Raw genomic sequence first — 22,885 nt, forward strand, 5'->3', positions numbered from 1 at the left:
CCACTTTTTGGGGTAATGATTTCTACCCAGTATTAGTTAGTGTAGAAACACAACCCCTTAGGGGCTACCTAAAAACTTAAAAAGTAGCCAGTTAGGTAAATTACCCTAATTTTTAATACTGACAACATTTTGAACCCATTAACCCTTTTGAACTATAATTACACCCCCTACAAAGTGCCCATACAACACCTTGCAAAAAATATGTAGTTTGAAACAATAGGTGTAACTGATATGTGAAAATTCCAATTTAATTTGCTCTACTTGATATACTTTAAAGAAGGGTAAAGTTAGGTTTAAAAGTTTAAACTTCCTTTTACTCTTTGTTGAAAGGGAGTGTATTACATTAATTTTAAAGAGGTTATGCAGTATTAATAGTTAAACCTCACTAAGACCAAAACTTGTATGTTTTACAACGAGAACAAATTATTGTAAACAAATTTAAAATCAAATTGCAGCTTAAGGAGTAAAAGAAAACCTTTGATTACTAATTCCTGTGCAGGTTTTTTAACACGTGGTTTTGCACAACAGCCTACTTGTCTTAGGTTAAAAGTTTTTTTAAAAGAATTAGTATAGAACAAAAAGTTGTTTTATGATGTAGAACTGTTGTAATTGTACCAGTTTTGTTTAAAATTTTTATACTCATTGTGCAGAGCTACTTTAAAAGTTGTGTAAGTTATCTAAAATATGGATTTTGTTTTTGGCAAATAGGTTGTTTAAATAGAGAATATGAAATGTTGTTTGTGAGGACGCTAGATTCATGTGTAATCTAACAAATGGATGAATTATTGGATTTAAAACGTTGACAAGTATGTATTCTCTTATATTTGAAATAAAAAAAATTATAGTTTTTAAAAATATTTAGATATATTGCTTGAATGATTTTAAATTGGTTGGTAAGGGTTAAAACAATGATGTATAGAATAGGGGTTACATTTTTATACCATTTAGTAACTTATCTTCGATATTTTAAAGTTGTTTAAATTGCCTACAGATTACAAGTATGTTTTATCTCATTTATTTCATAAATACAACCAATAGATAAAAAGAAAGAGTTAAAATTACCAGCAATTAAATATAAATAATACAACAGTTCAAGAATTGTCATATTTATTATAAAACAGTGTTAAGGTTATTTTTCGCTAAGTTGTTGTTTTAATTTTTCAACTTCTTGTAACAATTCCTGATATTCCGAATTACATACCGACAAAGATGTAAATGGTTTAAAACTATCTTTAATTGAATTCTCCTCTTTTAACGCAACCAGCCCTGCCTCAAAGAATATTTTATGTAGTTTGTTGTTATATCCTTTTTCAGTGTAAATTCCATCGTGATAATCTTGTGCTATTTCATCCCAGCGCTGGCGAAATACTGGGTTTAAAACTGGATAAACAAGCATAGAGTCTTTATGGCAAACTAACGGTGTTGCAAATTTCAACTCATAATTACATTTTATTGGTTCTTTAACAGATGTTATATTGTTACTTGTCCCACAGTGCATTATTACTTTAACACTTCGGCTTGTTTTTTCACAGTCATCACCATCGGACATTAGCATTGCCGTAAAAGTGTTATTTTTTATTTCCCAGCCTTTCCATATACCAAGTATCCCACTGTAGGGGTTCCATCTTAGCGTCCGTTCATGTTGTGTTATGTTGTTAAACGGACAAAACTCATATTTATAATCTTCTTCTAGGTATGTAAAGCATTTATTTGCAATGTTTTCGAATTGCAAAGGCCCTGAAAAAATTGCTGGTTTTGTTTTCGGGTTTAGTTTTGTTTTAGTGTCAGGTCCGGGTGCGTTCCAACCATAATTTGAGATTTCATCAACAATTTTCATCTGCACATACTCACTGGTGACATTTGTTACATGGATACTTAACAACACAAACCAAATGTGGTTTAAAATCATTGTTTTAGTTGTTGGTTTAATAATTTAATAAAATTTGCCAACAAGGCAGACTAAAAATAGGTAATCACCTAATTTGAATGAAAAAACAGAATAACTTCATTTAATGACAAACTTAAGCGAAACGCACAACAAATGTAAACGAACTAAAGCGAAACGTAAAATATACGAACTAAAGCGAAACGCAAAACAATTGCAAACGAACTAAACCGAAACGTAAAACAAACGTGATCGAACTAAAGCGAAACGACAATTAAATGCAAACAGATTAGAGCGCTATACAAACGTATCTATAAAGTTTTGCCAAAATATTACATAAATTAGTTTTATTTAATTCTAAATATTGATGTAATATTGTAACCAAAAACCCGCAGCGGGGTGTAGTGGTAAGAACACTTGCTACACCACAATGAGTTTGTGGGTTTAATCCCCAGCAATCTCATGCTGTAGCACCCTTGAGTAAGGTGCTATAAATGGTAAAAACTTCTGCTGAGCCAGCACTTAATCAGCAGTATAAATATCGGGCAATTATAATCTATATCCCAAACTGCCACAGGCAACTCGAGACTGGGTCGGAGTAACTGATGTTACTCTGTGTTTAAGTCACGCATTCGACTTTCCCACATCGAGGATAAAGATATATACAAAAAAAACACTGCTAAACAAAATAAGCAACCTTTCTAATTTTATAAATAACTTTTAAAAAACATTTGTAACAGACATTATTTATTTACAGAAACAAAACATTTTTTTTCGTTTAAGCACGATAAATATCACTTAAAGCACTTTACATTTAAAATATTTCAGAAACTTTTTTAATATATACGAATTAACACAATTTTTTCGATAACTCTATTATTGTAAAATCTAACATAAAAAACATTAAGTTATTAACAAGGCACAGTGCTCATCATTTGCATTTAAAGTGTTATAAAAATACATAAAAGTAGATAAACAACAGAGTTAAAATAACACAAAATTATTTTTTTAGGCATTTAATTTTTTTTTATTGTGCCATAAAGACTTGATATAAAAATGTAGAAAACTAAAAAAATATTGTAAAAAACAATTTACAGATTGTGTTTAAAGTTTAGTTTATATTTTACATTGATCAACTCCCAAACAAAGGAATTAACTCCATGTGTCGACGCGATTGTGTTTTCCAATGTTGCTCGAGACACAACAAGCAAAAGTCACGGCAAGTATTTGCAGAAGCAACACCCCAGCCGACACTCCTCCAATCCATGTTGCATACATGGTCACTAAGTTCTGGATAGAAGCGCTACAACCCTGGTAAAATTAAAACTGTTAAAATAACTACAAATTTAATTTTAAGTCAAATCTAATGAGTTATGTGATATAAACAAGGCATTCTAAAGAAAGACATCTTATTTTAAGCCAACATTGTACATTCAACGTAATTTAAACAACATTCTTCTACAAAAATGAGGTTCTAAAATTATTCAAACTTACCGTCAATGCATAAGTGTTTGTTGGGGACACATTGGGGGAACCTACACATGCTGCACTGTCAACATAACCCCCTGTCGGGCTCAAAGCACAACAAGAAAGTGGCCATGGTCGGGTGTTTGAGTTTGTGCTGGCATAAAAGCTTCCAGTGTAGTCTTCCCCGGCATTATAACCACAACATTTAAACTAAACAAAAGAAACAAGGCTGTTAAATAACTTTTTATTCTTAAATGAAACCTTTAAGCTTCTTTTAAACCTGGTCTTTTGTGTTTTTGCCATTAAAATTACTCTATGATTATCAGGCCGTAAAATTGACCTTCAGAAATTATGGAAAAGGTAACTTTTCTTACCAGTCCTTGGGTTGTGTCCCACGCCTGCGTAACCCCAACTCCAAAGGTGCTTGTTGTCCCATAATCTTGTTGAATAGTTAACAGTGCCCCACCAGCGACAAGTGTTTGGAACTGGGCTGTAAATGCAAAAGCAAGAACGACGATTCCCAACTCGGCAATAATGAGAAGGCACAAGATCACAATAAACTAAAAGAAAATTATCAAGCTTTAGTATCTCTTTTCCTTAACATTTCTGTCCCTTTAATTACTAGTTTTCCCATAAAGTTCTTAACCAATACACCCCTGTCATGACTTACAATGACCAAGAGACACTTGATTTCCTTCAGAGCTCCAATACAACCTAAAATTGAGATGAACATGGTTAAACCACCAACACCGATAGCAATGTAAGCAGCATACTGAAACAATAAACTGCTTGCTTGTAGAGTTGCACTGAAGGAGGCAAAGTCAACTACTATCCAAATACCCAGTCCCGTGATTGCCATCCCTCCGAGCTGTTAGTAAACGGAAAAATATATTTATAATTTCCAAATTTAAGAGGGGAAAGCTCTTATTTTTTGATCAGTTTTTTTACACAGAAATTTTTAACCAATAGCAACTAAATAGCAATTTATTGCATTTGTGATCCAATTTAATGATTTAAAACATGACCTTCAGCCTTTTTTGACATGGTTTAAAATTTTCTCTTGAAATCTGATTACATAAAATGATCATTACCAACATTAATAACATACCAAGAACAAGGTGTTGAAGAAGATCATCAAATTCTTGCATCTCTTGTACCCCTTTTTTTCCATCTTGTTTGTTTATTTATTTAATCGTAAACAAAAATCATATACCAAAAAAATTCTGTTAAAAAAAGCGTTTAGTTTAGAACAAAAAGCAACTAAAAAAAAATCGTTGTTCTGAACATTCTTGAAAAAATTGTAATTTATTGGTTAATATCCCGGCTCAGCTTTAATTTATGTAGTTAGTCCAGTATATAAGAATTCGCTAAAGATACTGTACAATGTAGAAGTGAACTGTTAGTTTTATGAACCTCTTCACCAGATCAACAACTAAGTGTTCTTCATTTGAGAAACGAAGTGACACAACCTTTCTATTACACAACATTTAAAAACTTTTGTTTAAATTTGATTCTTGTTGTTATGTTTGGATTTTGTTTTTCTTACAGTTTCTTGGGATCTTTTAAAACAAAAGAAGTTACAATTTCTGATGAAAGGAATCAATCATGTGGTTAGGGATTCAGTTACAAAATATTGTTTTGTTTAACAACCCGATGACAATAGCCTTTCTTGGGGTTTCCTATGTTGTATATTGTATGGGTATATGTAACATAGTGTATTATACTTCAATTTTGTGTTTTCACTAGCTATCACAAAATCTACCACCCCAAAATTTGTTTTAAAAAGGTATACGAAGTTAATTTACTACATTTGACGAAACTGCTCGATTTAAAACTTTATTTAATAAGGTTTTTATACAAAATGTCAAAAGTTTCAAGTTGTAATTTGTATTACAAAATTTGTAGCTTAAAAATTTTAAATTTTCCGTAAAAAACTTGCTGGTATAAAAGCTGCCCCTATGATAAAAAATAAGACCAAAGGTATTTCTCGTTAATTGTATTACACAGATAGATAATATTACAACTTTAACAAAAAAAGAAGTAATATAATAGGTTTGTTATTTGTAACAAACTGGCAGAATTAAAGTTTTATTGAAATATGATTTATCGCTTCAAATTCTTTAACAAAATATCTCTCAGTTTTTCCCGCAAAACAGGGCTTCCCTCACAAACGATATGGGTGGAAAACTTGTCCATTTGAATCACTGCATCTTGCTAAAATTAAAATAATTTGGAATCACTAAATCATAACAAAATTCTTTATGTAATGAGTAACAATAATTACCAAAATAATAATTTTTCCAGCTGAGCTTTCTTCTAGTTTGGCATTTGGAAATCCACCCTTATCAGAAAACAAACAATTAGCTATTGTTATAAAGTGGGTAAATGGGAATAAAGTTTAACTTAGAGGCATTTTCCTTAAGCCAACATTATTGTGTATTAGCTTACCTTGATTAAGCTATCCACCACTGCTTTTTCATCCAAATTTCCATTCAAAACAGGTCGATGGACATCTTCGTGTAATTTTCGCTTTCTACTTGTTGTTCTTTTGTGGATAGCCTAAATAATGATGAGTTTATTCATATGTTACATGAATATTTACATATAAAATTAGTTAAACAAAAACATCACCATTTTTTTCAGTTATTACAGCCTTTTACCTTTAGAGTATGTTTATTGTCCCTTGTGCTTATTTGAGCTGATATTGGTGCAAACAAAACTCCCGGCTTTACTTCAATTGGGGAAAGGGAAGCAGATAACTAAAAACAATATTAAAGATTTGGCTCGGTTAAACAAGTAACCGTGCAATGTGGCTACGGAGTCAGCTCTTTTATCTGAAGACCATAAGCAACTTTATATCATAATTAGCACAAATAATAGATATACCTCTGGTTCTAAAAACACTTTTTCCAACTTTCTTTTAATCTTTAGTTGCAATGTTGAGTTCCAATCAAGCACTGTTGGCATACATTCCTAGAAAAAATAAAATAAATTTTATGTCATTCCATTACAAAAAAAGAAATAAAGGGATTTTTCGACACACAACCCAATCCAAAAAACAATATTTTTACAGTATTAAGTTTAAGATCGCTTCTATGTGGTGCTCCAAGTGGTGGCTTCATGTAACTTCCCGGCACCACTAGATGTCGTGGTTTTAAGTCATTAATAATGCGGGATGCAGCTTGGTGATTGGTCCGTGTGTCAATCGGGAAGTAGAAAGTACGAGCTGTCATTGGTTGATAGGGAGAAAGGGCTTCCAAGTATGAAAAATTTGGCTCTAAAAAAATTCAAAAAAAAATCACATTTTTTCCAATACTGTTGTATGGCTATTACTACTGCCCATGGTCATATCAAGTATTAAAATTAGCAATTACCAACGAAGATGATGGAATTAGCTGCATTATTTCTCCACATTTCAATGAAAGGAATGGCATCTCCAAACCTTAAAGAGGGATGACCAGCAAACACTATACACGGTTTCTTAAAAGTTGTTAAACTTCGATCTACAGAGAAGAAATTGTTAAAAGATTGGAAAATATGATACAAATAACTGATCAATTTATACACAGGTCTCTTTCTACTTACCATGTATTTGAGATACAACTTTTAGTCTTCCAAGTTCAATAAGGTCATCATGTGAAAATGGAACTTCGGGAAGATATGCTTTGTTCTGTCTCTTAGGGTGTAGCCTGTGGTAAAAATAATAATACGTCCATGTAAGATACAAATGGTATAAGAACATACTGTTCAGATGGTAGCGAATTTAAAGGGTCTCCGAATGGAGGCGTGGGTTCGAATCCCACTTCTGACAAAGGTTGACCGGCAGCGTGGTTTAGTGGTAAGAACTCTTGCTACACCACACCTGCTGAACCAGCACTTCATCAGCAGCATAATTAAATTATCCTTCCCACATCGAGGATAAGAATATATACAAAACAAAACAAAGCAAATTAAGAAAGTCAATGAAATTAAAGTCCAACCATTCTGCATATATTTGTGAGAGACCCAATGATGCTTTAGCACTTGGTGAAATCAGATAAATTGGAATATTTATGAGGTTTGAACTCTCCATGTAATTGAGCAAGCACTCAAGCAGGTCGTATATTAAACCAGTTGGCAAACAGGGTATCAGAACATTGCCACCATTTTTTAGAGTCTTTGCTGTAAAAGATTATTGCATTTTATAACACACTTAATGTAGTTAAAAAAATCTAACTCAACAACGTCGCATTTTTTTCTTACCCAGACAGGAGCAAAATTCTGCCAGAGTATTGTCGGGGTTATGGGTGGGTGCTTGAGACAACCCAGTGAATATTAGAAGATCGCTATTGGTTAGAAACTTGGGGTCGAAAGGTTGAGGATGGGTAGTTAAAGAGGAACTACCAGAGAGATACACAACCTACAGCATAGTGGAAAAAATATGATTAGTGGGGGTCTAAAATTTTAAAGCTTTTTTATTCAATAAAGCAAATATTAGGTTGTTAGTTTTTTTGGCCAATAGAAATGTTGGCCCAAAGATTACTTCTTGAAGTAGCAAGCAGTTTACATTATATTAACACATTTAAAAACTTTTGTTGTAAAGTTTTAGTAGTTTTTGCAACATACCTTCTCATAATCTGATGATATCACCCAGTTACAACTTCCAAGATGATATCCTGAGCTGTAAGCTGCTACATTTAAAGCTCCAAATATACTCTAAAAATGTAAGAGTAACATAATGAAATTTTTTACTCAAAACCAATCACAGGCACCTACAGTTTGAACATATACATGACTTTAATATATTTGACTTACAAAATTTTCAGCATAGCTGACTTTATGAACACTGGATAAAGAGGAATGCAAGTCATCCAAACTGTAACAACTCTTCCATGAGTCAGCATCATTATTCTCCAACAGTTGGCTTAAAGCTGATGGCAAATGTCTGTTACACAGAATTTAGCTTAACTGGGTATGTTGCTTTGTAAAGTTTACTTTATAAATTATTGATACACATTTAATTTTTCTACTTTCTAAATTGTTGATCTTTCCACTTGGTGGCAGTTTTTGAAGTGGACACACGGTGACAGTATTCAACGAGTTCTTCCATTAATAATCTGAAAAGTTTTTGTCGACATAAATTTGTTAAACAACTCTGCATATAACAACTAATTGGGAATAAAATTTTTAAATTATGTTATACCTTCCCATTTGATGTGCAGGTTCTGTTGCATATATTGTCCCAGTAAATCCACAATACTTTAAACATGAAAAAAGATTAAAGTTTTGAAAACTTTTTAACAATAAATTTTCTATAAAAAATACTAAAAATTTGATTTTTTTGTTACTAATAATTGATTTGTTTGTACACTTCGTATTTACCTCAGTTATATATGGAAGAGCTAACATACTACCAGAGTTTGTGATCAATATTGCATCAACAGATCTTAAGTCAAGCATTTCAGTCTAAAAGTAAAACAAATTTTGTAAAATAAAAAAGTTCTAAGGTTGAGTGTTTTATTAGGAAAATAATTAAATCTTACTTCAGGTATTGAGAATTCAGGCATGCTGTCCACGAAATAATTTCCACAGTTCTCTTTTATTTCCTAAATTAAAATAAACGCAAAATTATTTATTACATTATAAAATCAAAATAAACTTACTGTAGTTGAAACAACTTTTCCATTTTGATCTTTGATTGATTTTGAATGCAAGTTATCTATTCTTGTTCTGTTTAATAAAGTTTAAGATTATTTACATAATTGTTAAAAAATAATATCACTGGTTTTTAAACTTAAGAATTTATTTGAATCAGAGAAACATTTAAAGTTAAAATAGTTACCTGGCAATATGTGTATGAGGTAAAAAACTATAAACAGATGAAAAGTTTAAAGGGCAATCCAACATGATAGTGCATGATTTAAATCTTAACACTATACAAGGGCTACTGTCACTCGCTGATAAATTGTACTACAAAAAAAACAAAAATTTAAGAAACGTCAGAACGTATACAGATTTAACAAGTGTAAGCTCATTGTCGTTTAAATGTGTACATTAAAGTTTAAAAAATAAGTAAAGGAATGTATTAGAATGTTATGTAGCTTACCAATCTCATTTTGTATAAGCTTAACCAGTTTTTTAACAGAATTTTAAAGTTGTATGGTCAGATAGTAAACATTAAAAACGTAACTAACCAAAACACAAGGGAAATTCCCTTTATGAAATTTTTACTGCGGTTGAATAATCATAATTAATAATAATTTATTAAAGTTTATACTTTTAAATTCATTAATAATAATATAAATCATCATTAAAAAATTTTTTTAAACGTTGGTATTTTTCTGCAATAATTAGTTAGCGAGTTTTTTTAAATTTTGTCTTTTTGTATTTTATTGGCAAGGTATAGTTTAACGTGTTTCCAAAATATTAAAAATAAATTATTATTACGTTTTTAAATTAACTTTAATATATATAAATAGGGTTATTTTATTATCAAATAGTTTTACAAATGTTATATTAACAGTTTTTAGTAATAGATATATGTTTTAATTAAGTGAATTTATAGTTTATTTTAATTTCTGGAAGTACTTAACTATTGACGAAGTTTGTTACTACATCGACGAAATTATTTTAGTCTAGTTCCTTTTGTTGCCACGCGCTAACGAAACGGTTTTACGATTTGTTTATTTTAAAAAAATCTTAAAATAGTTTTATGTTTGAAGTTATTTGTGGCTAAACTTTTGTAATAATAATACTTACTAATCATTTGTCTAAAATCTTTTGAATTTTAACCATTCGAAGTTTTGGATTTTTGTTTTTTTGGACTTTAGCAATTTCGAATTTTAGTTTTTTTAAAATCATTTACTTTTCCATTCGTTTAACCTTATGCGGTATTAGTTTGATGTATTTATTTTTTTAATGTCTAAAATGTATTAAATTTTAGTATTTTACCTTAAGAGGTCTGAATAGGGTATGCAAAGATGTTTTTTTTAGATGATAAAATAAAGTTTTGTTGCCAACATTTCGTTTTTTATAATCTGTTGCAATTATTTTGTAAAATATTAATTTAATTTCTTTTTTTAGACTTAGTGATTTTTATATTTGCGATTAACAACATGGTGTTATTAGAAACAACTTAAAATTTGAAATGGGAGGAAAATTAAGCTCGGAGCAGACTCCTCCGAGATCCCAAGCTTTTAACGAACGAGGAGGATCAACCACATCTCGAAGAAACGGGGGGGTCGCGACCTCATCTCATATAACTCATACTGTTCATCATAATGGGGGGTCTCGAAGCCGACAATTAAGACTTAATAACTTTGATTTTAACCTTGAGGGTAATCAACAAGGACGTTTAATGCGTGCAAACTCTGCGATTGAAACTGGGTTAAGGATTCCGAGGAACGGAGTAGGATGGTTTTATGCAAGTCCTCTTCATGATAGTGATAGCTCTCCGGATGATGAAAGAGCAAGAGTGATGGTGAGAGGAGGAGGGAACATGGCTCATTCTCTTCCGCAATACTTGGTGCGATCTATGAGAGGTAGATTCATTTTTTTTGTAAAAGGTTATATGAAGTTGTTTTGTTAAATTGTTTATAATCTGGTTATTTTAAATACGGTTGCAACTGTAGTAAAAAGATGTAATGATAGGATTAGGACAAATTTGGTAAATTTTGTTTGATTAAGATTGGTTTTATAAAAAAATTAATTTATTAATAGTGGATTTGTGCCATTTCTAATACCTATGCCATTTTTATTGTAAGTAAGCAATTGTTCATAGCACTAGAAACTATTGATATATTTACATTTAACTTTTGTTTACTACAAGCTCCTGTTATAATAAATACACATTATGAACAATAATTTATATATAAGGCATTTATTTTTCAGCTTTTATGTAACAAATACTATTAAATTTTAGTTTTTGTTTTGTATTAGGCTAAAGTTTATGTTAGTAGGTTTACATAAGATAGGTTTGTTTACTCACGGTCTGGTTAAAATCATGACATATTAACAGACATGTGAGTTTGACTCAACTTTAGTGTAACCTACTTAGGGTCTGTTGTATGACGTCATAGTGTTACAACTTGTAAATGCTGTAATGCTTTTTTATCCGATAAACCACGTGAATATTTGTCAAAACTAGGGTTTGGACAAATTTTAAATAAATTTTTATTGAAAACAAATTAGGTTGAATCCTGGTACTGGCATATATATAAAGTCATAATTTAAAAGTTAGTAACCGCTAATCGTTATCACAACTAAAGAGACATGCCTAGACGTGTCTAATGGTTTAAAAATTTTTAAAAATGCAATACCGTGTCTCTCAAATTGCTATAATATTTATAAACATGAATTTATAGAACTCGTTGACTAAGTATCGAAAAAATTCTTTGTAAGAAAAATTTTTTGCTACTTGATCTATTACTTATACTCAGATTAGACTTAAATTAAAAAGATTAGTAACTATTTTGTTTAAAAATTTTTTAACAGTTGGCGCTTTTACTTTTAGACTCAAAATGCCCAATGTGTGGAAAAATGATCCCCGCTGAAGATGTGGAGGTCCACTTTGTGATGTGTTTAACCAAACCCCGAGTTACTTATAATGGTAAGTTAACAACCATTTAAATTGCAACTGGTCAATAGCCTCTGCTTGGAATTTTAATTGTTTTAATATGGTTGCAACTCTTAACTAATATTTGCATGCAATAACTTACCCACGCACAACAAACCGCAGTTTTGCTTTATTATATAGGACCATAAATTGGACATAAATATATATATATTATCCACTAAACTCCATTATATTTAGACATAAAGATGTGTTTTTTTAGTTTTACACATGCTCTGCCAGTTAGAATTTAAAACAAGGTTTAGATACAAATTTTATAAATAATATAAACAATTTAATGGTGTAATAAGGAAATGACAAAAATAATTTTATAGTGAAGCCCGGTAAATGATTAAAAATTTGCAAACTTTCTGTTTTTGTTTCTTGTTGTTGTACTTTATAAGGTTGTAAGTTTGTTTTTTTTTTATATATATTTAAATTTTCTTGTCATTAACTAGTTGATAATTTTGTAAGGATTTATGTAATAGCATTAAATTAATAAGGTATGTATATATATATAAAAATAAATTATCTAAATTAACGAAATGCAGGAGTTATAAAAATTAATAAATCACTTGTAAATAACTATCACAATAGACATGTTTACAAATATATATTTTTTTACATTAATCTTACATGCATTAATCAATTTATTAAGACTTCTGTACGAGTGTGTTTGACATATTATTGGCACATGTTTCAAACGTGCGTCGTTTCCTTGTTTAAAGCAATTGGTTTGGTGGTTTACAATAATTGTTCGGTGTACTGTTTCCAATTATGTAATTTGATATTCTTATGTAATTTGATATTTTTTATTGTTTTGTCTACCAGGAATTGGGGGCTATTAATATCTTACAGACTATGTCAGTTATTTATTTTCTTACTAATTTTTTTGGGCGTTATTTTTTGTGAAAATTTGGGTAGTTTTTTGTAGTTTTTAAAATCTTGTTAACTTTTGATTAAATTTGAAAGGATTAGAGTAATAAATTGGATTGACAACATGTATTTTTTATTGTTAAGTTTCCCTTATAAATAATTTAAATTTTTCTTTGTTGTTTTTCTTTTTTTTGGATTCTATTCTCCAATTTATTTTTTATTGATTAAATTTTTATTTATTAAATTTTAAATTATGCTGAAGCTGCAAAACAGGAAAACGGTACACAGACAATATTTAAATATTTAAATATTTATATTACTTTATAAAAACAGAGTGCAAATTAAATTTAAAAAATATTATTATTAGTGTATTTATAATATATTCCACTCTTAAAGTTTGCTGTGATAATGTTTATTATAAATATATATCGTTGTTATATGGTATTAAACAAATTCAACTTAAGATTGTTAAACTTTAATTATTTTTTTTGGGTTCCGCTAAAACAATTTTTAACAACTTTTTTAACAAAATTTATCCTAAAAGCTTGGTGTGTCGGTGTAGTGGTAAGAATACTTGGTTTTACCACATGAGGTTCTGGGTTCGATCCCCACTGCTCTCATGCTGAAGCACTCTTTGAGTAAGACACTATAAACGGTATGAACCCCTGCTGAAACTACACCGAATCAGCAGCTTAATTATCGGGTCACTATAATCAATTATATCCTAAACTGGCAAAGTCAAATTGAGACTGGGTCGGGGTAACAAATGTTACTCTATGTTTAGGTAGTAAAGCCAACCTTTTTACATTGAATTCAATAAATATAAAAAAAGTACTTAGGGATGCTTTACATGAGCATTTAAAATGTACCTTTAAGTACTGATCCTATGTTAATATGTTGTTAATAATTGTCTTAATGTTTTACAGAGGATGTGTTGTCCAGTTCAATTGGTGGTGAATGTGCAATTTGTTTGGAGAATCTTCTGGAGGGAGAAACAATAGGAAGACTGCCTTGCCTCTGTATTTACCATAAACCGTAAGTCTCTTGAAAGTGTTAATGTTCAATTTAAGTTTATGTCTGTTTGTATTATATTAGTAAGTTAATCATTTCCGCAATTTATCTTAATTGCTTTACTTATTTATTTATTTAACTCTCAACCTAAGGAAGAGAGCAATGTTGTCATTGAAGATTGCTAATTAAAATCTATTTAAAAGTACTGCAGTCTAGTACCGACTTTTTGAATTTTTTTTTCATATTTATTTACCTTTGATGTGGAAATATCAAGTGCACAGCCTAAACATAGAGTAACAACTGTTATCCCAACCCAGTCCTGAGTTAGCTTTGCCAGTAGTTTGGGATATTGAAGATTATACTTGCCCTATAGTTGGCTCAGCAGGTGTTGATACCATTTACATTGCCTTACTTATGGGTGCTACCGCATAAATCAGTGAGGATCGAACCAAGAACCTCATGTAGTTCAGCCAAGTGTACTAACCACTACACCACACTTCCGGTCTAATTTTAGTTTAGAATTTTGTTAAAAAAAACATAATTTTAATCAACTAATTATTGAATGTTTTAGTTGTATTGAAGAATGGTTTACAAAGAGCCAAACATGCCCGGAACATCCCCCAGATTAAGAATGTAAGTTGAACCTTATTTGTTACTAATTTACATGATCAAGTGCTATCAGTAATATACCATGTAAATTATAAAGAAAAAACTTTGTAGTAGCAATTTTAAAGATGTTAGAAATAAATTATTAAATTTAGCAGTATGTTAAATAGGCTACTATGTTAGGATACGTAGTATGTTACTAATACTGCTGTAGGTTCAGTTTTTATTGAATACTATTTAAATTGACACTTGTTACTAAAAAATGTGACTTTTTGTTATGATAGTAATTAACATTTAAATTTAACTGGACAAAACTAAACAGTAAAGGTTAATTAGTTACTAGTTAATTGCCTGCCCTATGGTTGAAATTTTAAGTGTTGTAATATGGTTGCAACTTTTACCTAATATTGCCTGCGCACCACAAACAGCAGTTTTTTTTTTGAAGTCCTTTAACAAGAATAAAAGCCTGTTAATTTTAAGTTACGTAATTTCGTTTGCTGCTCAAATATTTTTGCCAGTTTCAATTATTTATGAAATTAACAACACATGCTACCCAGCTATCTGTCAGTTGTAATTGGTATGATTGCTTTGATATATATTTACTTGAATTTTTTTTTTAAATATATTCGTGAATTGAATTAGGTATGTTTTTGTCTTATTAAAAGTTATTATTAGATTTGATTTTGTTTAGCTGTTTAGTAAATATGTTTTGCAATTAAGAGCAGTTGTTGTAGTAATTTTGTGCCTGGATAAAATCAATTAAATGACAAAAGCATATACTGTAAGCTTTAATTTTTAAATAATATTTAGTTAAATTAAAATTAGGCATATATATATATATACATTAAGTGTTATTTGAAAAGTTTATCAAATTTTTTCACATTTAAAATTTAAATAAAAATGTATTTGTAGGTTTGTAGTGCTTTACACTTGGATTGATTTTTTGTTTTATTAAAGCCGTGGGTTTTTTATTGGAATTTTACAATCTATTTTTGCATTCTGTGTTTCTAAAAATACTTAAATCAATCTATAGAGGAAATACCATGGTAATACAATGTCCTTGTTTAAAAATTTTTCTCTTTAAGGCTGTTTAAGATATTTTAGTTTCATAACAGATTCTTTTTAGTAGTGGATAGCCCACCTTTTAACTGGAATTTTAATTATTGTAATATAGTTGCAACTATAAACAATGTTTGTCTGATAATTAACAAGTGCACCACAAACAGAAGTTTTATTTAATTAGTATATATATTGTCCACCAATCTCTATTATATGCAGATTTCTAAATTTTATTTTGTTTTATATGAAGTGAATATTTAGAGATTAAAAACTACCCACTACCTTAGTTATATAAGACAGTTTCAAATGACATTTTTGTAGTAATTTTTTATAGTAGTAAATTTATTTTGTAGTAATTTTTATTTTATTTTTAGATTTTTTGTTTTTAAATTTTAATTTTAATTTATTTTTAGTTTTACACGACGGCAACTCTGAGCTTCTGACACATTTTTTTAATTGATCTGAAACTTTCTTTTTTCCTTCTTTATCACTATTTTTGGCGAGCTCTTTGCAGTAAAAAAACAAAATATTTAATCAAGAAAACTGTGACGAACGTGGCTTTAACCATTAAGCGTCAATTATTTTTTACTTTTTTGTAGATAATTTAGGGCGAATTATTTTAATTTATGTCTAATTAATTCTCGAAAAAATAATATTTTTGAGCAATTTTGTGGGTCTAATGCATGATTAATTTTAGTTTAAATTAATTTGTGAACAGGATTTTTATAGACTAAAAAAATATTAAAATAGAATATTTATAAAGTCCAACTTTTTTTAATTAATTTTTTATATTTTTTTTTTTATCATGTTATTCTTTTGTAAACATCTTTTATTCTTACTGTGCTATATTGTTATTGTTAATATCTGTGCCATGTTACTAAATAAGCAAAAATTTCAAGTCCACTTCCCATCATTATAGCTCTTCACAAAATTAATTAAATTACCACTAATAGCTTTGAACATTAAGATAAATATTTTTTATTGGCAAAATTTAAAGTTAACATATCTATCGGGGTTAAATTTAAAAATGGTCTTTAATTAACAATTTTGTTTCATTGACTTTTTAAAACAGCATAGATATGAACAACATTAAATATTTTAACTGTGTTTCTTGCGCTTTCCTATTATTTTAATATCGGTTATACTGTCTATGTCTGTTAGCCCGCATTTAACGTATACTAATTTTTAAAATCAATTTTTTTTTTGTAATATACGTTATTGAAAGCAAAATACATCCACTGTTAAGTCTTTTCCAGCTTTTTTTATGTTTTTTAATTCGACTTTAACTAAAAAAGTTATTTAAAGAAAATACTATAACTTATTTTAAATGGGTTACGACCAATTTTTTGTTTGTGTTATTCTACGCATTCTGAATTGGGTTTTTTATAGAAATTCGTGCATGAGGAAAATAATCATTGAAATCCAATTGTTAACCTTTTTGTTATATGTTGCTGGTCTTAAGTTTTTGTCTACTTTCTTTTGCTTTATGCTAGCTTGGAGTATTATATTATTTAACTTTGTAGACAACTTAGGTTTTTTTTATTAATTTTTTCATAGATTACAACTTAAAATTCACTGTATGCACATTCTCAATTCAGTGTTAAATTAGGACAAATCAACAATTTTTACTTTTTTTATACAGTTATCAATATTGAGTTTTGTTATTCTTGATAAAGTTCATTTTTTAACAAATCTTTGCCAAAAAAGAAACTAGAATACTTAAACTATATCACTTATCACAAGTTTCAGCTTGCTTTGCTATATAATCCAACTTAATATAACTTTTAAAATCAAACATAAGATGAAAATTTCTGCTTGTTTTATAAAGAAAATCTTTGTGTAAATTTCAAGTGTATATTTCTGTTTAAAAACCAACTTTTTGGCGTTTATATTGCAAGAATTTTTGTACTTATTTGTTAATAATATCCTGATATTGAATGACTTATTATTTGCTGTTTATTATCACTTGTAAATAAACTGTTTTCAATATTTAATAAGTTTTAAGTTCTATAAAGCATTAAGTGCTATAAATATAGTATAAAATTTAAAAGCAACATATTTTAGGTCAATTTTTACCATGTTTATTTCAGTGATTTTTGGATTTAAATTTTTGATTAAACCGCTCGGATGTTTGCTTTTTTTTCTGCCCGCTAGATGATGACATGGAGTAGTTATGTGTTAAATTTTGTTAATATATTTATTATTCAATACTTTTACAAATTAAACTAATTTTCACATAAGCATTATCGTTTTTGTCCTAAAATTAAAAATATTTTGATTTGAAGACAGAATTTGGAGCTGTTTTTAACCAATTTTCTTAATTTTTGCAAAACAAACCTAAGTGAACCAGTGTTTTAAAGATTATAAACACTTATATGACCCATATTATTTTTTGTTGTTGTTCCTAAGTTGTTTTGCAGATGACTTCGTCGTTTTACGACATCAAATTTATTATATTTTTAAAATCAAAAGTTCAGTTAACTAATATAAGTCAGTAAGTTTTAAATTGTGATTTAATATGTAACATTTTATTATTTATATATTTGCTTATTAAGTGGCCTTAGCTTTTATTAAAATTCTGAAGGGCAGATTTTAATGCGTAATCTAACTCATGCGTAATCTAGCTCATGTGGTTTTTATTAATGATATGTTAGTATAGTAAAGTAAACTGATTATTTAATGTACAAATATTTAGAAATAGTCGTTCCTGTTTAGTTAAATGACTAATCATTTCATGGTATTAATATAGGTAACAAGGTCGATAATGTTTGCGTTATTAGTCCCAGCTAAAGTTCAAATATTGACCTCATATTTTTTTCCAAAAACTTCCCGATCACATGACCATAAAGCGATCCGATTGGTTGTTTATATTTGCTTAGAATTGACGTAAAACCCTACGTTAAAATTATATTTGTTAAAGTTTTTGAGTTATTACTCTATAATGGTTAATAAAAAAGGTAACTATATTGGTTTAGAAGTTTAAAATATTTTTTTATGTCAATTGTGGTTTTTAAAATTTTTTTTAAGTTTAAAAATGTGATATTTTTTATACCTCAACCCTGACCTACTTATATTGGTATGTGGTTATATATAGATGAAGTTATATAATGTTTGTGTTTGATTAGGTATAGTGCAAGGTTCAATATTTCTAACTTGTTTTTTGACCTTTCCGTGTCATTGAAATTACTTTAAAATGAGGTGGTTTTTACTTGGAACTAAAATATGTGATGTAAATTATTTTATTTTTAATTTAATACAAATGTTGTAATTTTTTTTCCTATAAACAAAAACAGTATGTTTAGCGTTATTACTACAGGATGTTAGTTATTCAATTTATTCGTTTCTTTTTATGGCATTATTTAACATGGGTTAGGTCTTTGTTTAGCTTTCAGAAGTCCCGCAACCCCACCAATGCCGCCATGTTGCCTTTACGAAATATAATTATCTTGCCATTTGTGGTGCCTAATACTTTTGATGAGCTTTTTAAAAATTCAAAAGTTAAAAAATATTTATTCGATTTTTGGTAATTTGTCAGAACAGTATAATTTATTTGTTTATTTTTATGACATCATTTAATTCAAAAACGTAATAAAATGTTTGTTTATTAAAATTTCGCGCCCGCAACTGAAAATTGGCCTAATTTTTTGCTCAAGTGTCGTTTAGGCCAAGCCCTTACCGAGCCCACAAAAGTTAACCTTTAGCGAGTTTCAAGCAGTCTGGTATGCGCCTTGTTTAAACAAAAGTTTCAGTCTCGAGTTACCTCGCTCGAATGCCCGACAGTTACCCCGCTTTTCAGTCGTGGTTCGATTTTCAAACAGCGAGTCGTCGCCATTTTTGTTCGTTTTTGCGCCGCCCTCTTAAAACCAACCAAACAGGAGCCCGTATTTTTTTCTTGTAGCTCCTAGGCTTTTGTGACGTCACAACTTGGTTTGATAGCGCATAATAGTAACGACAGGCCAGCGTAAGGTCTATGTTCTTGTGTGTGTTATATAGGTCAAGTAGAACTGCGTTTAAAATTCATGTGAACTTGATTAAAGTATATGTTAGTTTATAGTAAATATAAAGTCATATTAGGGTAAAATTTTAGGAGTTTAAAATCTAGATTTGAAACGACATTCAGGCCTTTATTAAGCAGTTAAGCTAAGCGAGTAAACCGTCTGACCGTAGTCTTTTTTCTTTATAAAATACGTTTAAAAATCAGCACCTTACATTTGTTCGGGTGGCATAGTCAAATAGTGTTTTTGTTCAATCTATTGTTTATATTAACACCACGTGACTAAGATAGATAACATGGTGTAGCTACGTCACGTCCGGTAGCATGTCCATTATTTGGCCAAGTCAAACATACGTTATCTAGTTATATAAAGGCGTTAGTGGTTAACTATAGCTTTAACGTTGTTATATTTATACGCTTATGCGTAGGCAACTATATGACTGTATTTAAAGATGTGAATAAAGAAATACTACACAAAGAAAATGCGTAGTTGAAGATAAAGTTTCGTATAAGATATTTACACCATTTCTATATTTATCCTGGCACCTTTTGTTCCGTATTTTCGTTATAAAGTTTGCTGATGTAGTAGTTTAAGCTGTCGTAAGTTATTTACATGTTAGAGTAGGAATTAAAAAGTTAAAGAGAGTATTTACAACATATGATTGCGCCATTTGGTCGCGCGTCTAACTGTCTAGTGTAGTATTCTAAAACACTTGTTATCATTTTAAGTTGTGTAAAAGTCCGACTTTCTATAGCAAATTGAAAAGGTAATTCCTATAGCAGTTACTTATATGATTAATTATGTAAAAGAACGCAATAAAATCGATATTTTAGACATGTTTTATTTGCATTTAAACCCCTCTTATATTTTTGTTGTCCCAAACCTGAGACCTGCGCTTGCGCCATATTCTGATTTGGACTTTGCGCGTAAGTGGGTGGATTAATGTGACAATAACTATAACAAACTGTTTGTAAATATCGGTTAAAGGTATATAGCATTGCACAGGTGATGTGGGTGTAACATACGATATATACAAAGTACAAACTAGTCTTTTATTGCAATATAAGTCAAAGTTATATTGATGGCTTTATCTAAATCTTTTTGTTAACTCTTTGTTTGTAGATTTTATTTATAATTGTTTTAATTTTTAATCAAAAATGGTTGTCTTACCGAGCACCCTTGATAATAATGAGCAGACTCGTTCTAATTCAAACACAATCTACGTTGGTGGGAAGCCTCAGAGTATAAGTTTCTCAGGCTGCGGATTCCTAGGCGTATACCATATTGGAGTAGCAAGCTGTCTTCAACAACATGCCCCTAACCTTGTCCACAACTTTAAACGTATATATGGGTGCTCAGCTGGTAGTATTATGGGAGCTATGCTGTTAAGTGGCGTCTGCTTTGCTGAAATCTGTCATCGGACGATGCAGATTGTAGTCGACGCAAGGTCAAGATATCTAGGACCGTTGAGCCCGGGGTTTAAACTTAATGAAACTTTGATTCGTGATATAAGAGGCGGGCTACCTGTTGATGCCCATATTAGAGCAACGGGAAAGTTATTTATCTCGCTTACTAGATTAAAAGATGGCAAGAACGTGATTGTAAGTGATTATAAAACACGAGAGGAATTGATCCAGGTGTTGATATGTAGCTGCTTCGTGCCTTTCTACTCAGGGATTTTCCCTCCAAAGTACAGAGGAGTGAGGTACGTAGATGGGGGGTTATCAAACAATCAACCCGCCGATCACGACACAATAACAGTTTCTCCATGGTCGGGAAACAGCGATATCTGTCCACGAAACGACGGACAAGAATCTTTGGTCGACCTGAGTTTTGTTAACACAAGCATCCAAATGACGTCATCAAATATGTACCGACTTACGACCATGTTTTTCCCGCCAAATCCGCCAATTTTAAAAGACTTTTGCTCGCAGGCGTACCAAGAGACTGCGCAGTATTTACGTGAGAACGGGTTGTTTGAGACAGTTCACCCTTTGAGGAAAAATATGTCGTTCTCAGCTGAGTTAAACAACGTACAAGAACGACGAAGGTTGACCAGAAAAATGTCGTTTACCGCGCGCTATTTATCCTCGAATCAGAGTAACGATGAACTTATAGAACTTGACGAAACTCTACATCGCTCAGACTCGACTTCTAGCTGTATGACGTCATTGTCCAGCGATAGTGACGTCATTAGTTTTCCAACGGGGATTCCCGAACTCGAGGAATGTTTCGATGAAAACGGAAACGATCTTACCGAAGATGCCGTAGTTCCCAAGGCAACTGATGACGTAGCAAGGTCACAGAAAGTATTTACAGTAGTTCATGTTTATCCTGTTGAAGAGGACCACAGTCTCCGAGTTCAATTCCAGCTGCCGGACCATATTCTGCAAGCTTTAGAAATGACTTTAAAACAAAACGAAAAATTACCGAAAACCAGATTGTCCAACCTTTTAACTTCTTGTAAACAGTCGCTCGTGGTTCGAATCCCGCTGAATCGAAGTTACTCGGCCGCTTGCTTTATCCTACGTCACTCCTCTTCCGTACCACGTGACTTGTCATGGATGGTCGCGGAAGTGCGCGATCTAGTGGACAAGTTGCACGACTATTTTAAATGTTCCGGTGAAAAGTTGGTCGAAAAACTCCGAAGTTTGACCGATAATGTACTTAATGACTTACAATATATCGCAGAACAAATGGCACTGGCTGTTCAAGTTATTATGAAGGCTCTGCTTCAACGTAAACTTACTCCGTCGTTATATAGTTACGTCACTGGGGAAAAACCCGAATCTAATACTAATTTTATGGAAAATTCGAGATATTTTCTAGAAGTTGTTTAATTTGAAATTGGAAATTTTTGACCAAAATACGTATTGAGGTTTTTTCACTGTGTTAATTCAGTTTTATGGTGCTTATGGAGTTTTATTATTTAAGCTAACTTAAAGAAACAAATATGTCGATGAATTTAATCATTCCTTTTACGTTTGATGTATAGTTTTTAATTCTGTTTGGCGTTGTTAAGTTATAAAAGTTTTTTATGTTTGAGCGACGTTTGTGCGTATGTTTAAGTTATATTGTGCAATACTATTTGTTTAAATGCGCCAAAACCAAAGAACTTATGTTATATAAATTATTTACACTACAAAAGTAAATCTACTTTAACCTCTAAATTTGTTCATATTGAATACTTCGGATTGATTTTCTCTTATTTTTTAACAGTGTTATTTGCTTGGTGTTGATTCTATCTATCTCAAGTGCTTTTAATTTTAATAAATTTCAATTAATAAACTTAGATTATTTACTTAATTGGAATAATATTAGCCAAGACTTAAAAAATGTCTAATTTTTAAGTTAAGTTTATAATAAGTCAATTGAAGTCCGCATTTTTACCTTTAG

General features: G+C 30.3%; 5 protein-coding genes across 5 annotated transcripts; 2 read left to right on the top strand and 3 right to left on the bottom strand.

Moving 5' to 3' along the window:
* Nucleotides 1-999: 999 nt before the first annotated feature.
* On the bottom strand, nt 1,000-2,020 carry LOC145759785 (N-acetylglucosamine-1-phosphotransferase subunit gamma-like). Its single transcript, XM_082573630.1, has one exon. The coding sequence runs from the start codon at nt 1,907-1,909 to the stop codon at nt 1,130-1,132; it is 780 nt and encodes a 259-aa protein (XP_082429756.1). The 5' UTR covers nt 1,910-2,020; the 3' UTR covers nt 1,000-1,129.
* A 601-nt stretch (nt 2,021-2,621) lies between these two features.
* Nucleotides 2,622-4,780, bottom strand: LOC145759470 (tetraspanin-1-like). The gene is made up of 5 exons (XM_082573307.1): nt 4,461-4,780; nt 4,023-4,220; nt 3,727-3,912; nt 3,380-3,562; nt 2,622-3,196 (listed from the first exon to the last, which is right to left on the bottom strand). Exons 1-5 carry the CDS (start codon nt 4,521-4,523, stop codon nt 3,038-3,040), a joined length of 789 nt encoding a protein of 262 aa, XP_082429433.1. The 5' UTR covers nt 4,524-4,780; the 3' UTR covers nt 2,622-3,037.
* Nucleotides 4,781-5,341: 561 nt separating this feature from the next.
* Nucleotides 5,342-9,561, bottom strand: LOC145758915 (integrator complex subunit 9-like). Its single transcript, XM_082572608.1, has 19 exons — nt 9,438-9,561; nt 9,174-9,301; nt 8,995-9,061; nt 8,875-8,937; nt 8,714-8,797; nt 8,535-8,590; nt 8,362-8,448; nt 8,147-8,276; nt 7,958-8,047; nt 7,595-7,751; nt 7,333-7,513; nt 6,938-7,041; nt 6,727-6,855; nt 6,424-6,629; nt 6,239-6,325; nt 6,013-6,111; nt 5,801-5,911; nt 5,637-5,693; nt 5,342-5,566 (listed from the first exon to the last, which is right to left on the bottom strand). The coding sequence occupies exons 1-19, from the start codon at nt 9,444-9,446 to the stop codon at nt 5,456-5,458; spliced, it is 1,956 nt and encodes a 651-aa protein (XP_082428734.1). The 5' UTR covers nt 9,447-9,561; the 3' UTR covers nt 5,342-5,455.
* Nucleotides 9,562-10,419: 858 nt separating this feature from the next.
* On the top strand, nt 10,420-17,405 carry LOC145759456 (E3 ubiquitin-protein ligase znrf2-like). The gene is made up of 5 exons (XM_082573293.1): nt 10,420-10,872; nt 11,844-11,939; nt 13,745-13,853; nt 14,401-14,462; nt 15,908-17,405. Exons 1-4 carry the CDS (start codon nt 10,479-10,481, stop codon nt 14,456-14,458), a joined length of 657 nt encoding a protein of 218 aa, XP_082429419.1. The 5' UTR covers nt 10,420-10,478; the 3' UTR covers nt 14,459-14,462; nt 15,908-17,405.
* A 3,121-nt stretch (nt 17,406-20,526) lies between these two features.
* On the top strand, nt 20,527-22,769 carry LOC145759141 (uncharacterized). The gene has a single exon (XM_082572898.1). It carries the CDS (start codon nt 20,647-20,649, stop codon nt 22,327-22,329), a length of 1,683 nt encoding a protein of 560 aa, XP_082429024.1. The 5' UTR covers nt 20,527-20,646; the 3' UTR covers nt 22,330-22,769.
* Nucleotides 22,770-22,885: the final 116 nt, after the last annotated feature.

This window comes from Corella eumyota, chromosome 7 (genome assembly GCF_963082875.1).
Source record: "Corella eumyota chromosome 7, kaCorEumy4.1, whole genome shotgun sequence".
NCBI classification, from domain to species: Eukaryota; Metazoa; Chordata; class Ascidiacea; order Phlebobranchia; family Corellidae; genus Corella; species Corella eumyota.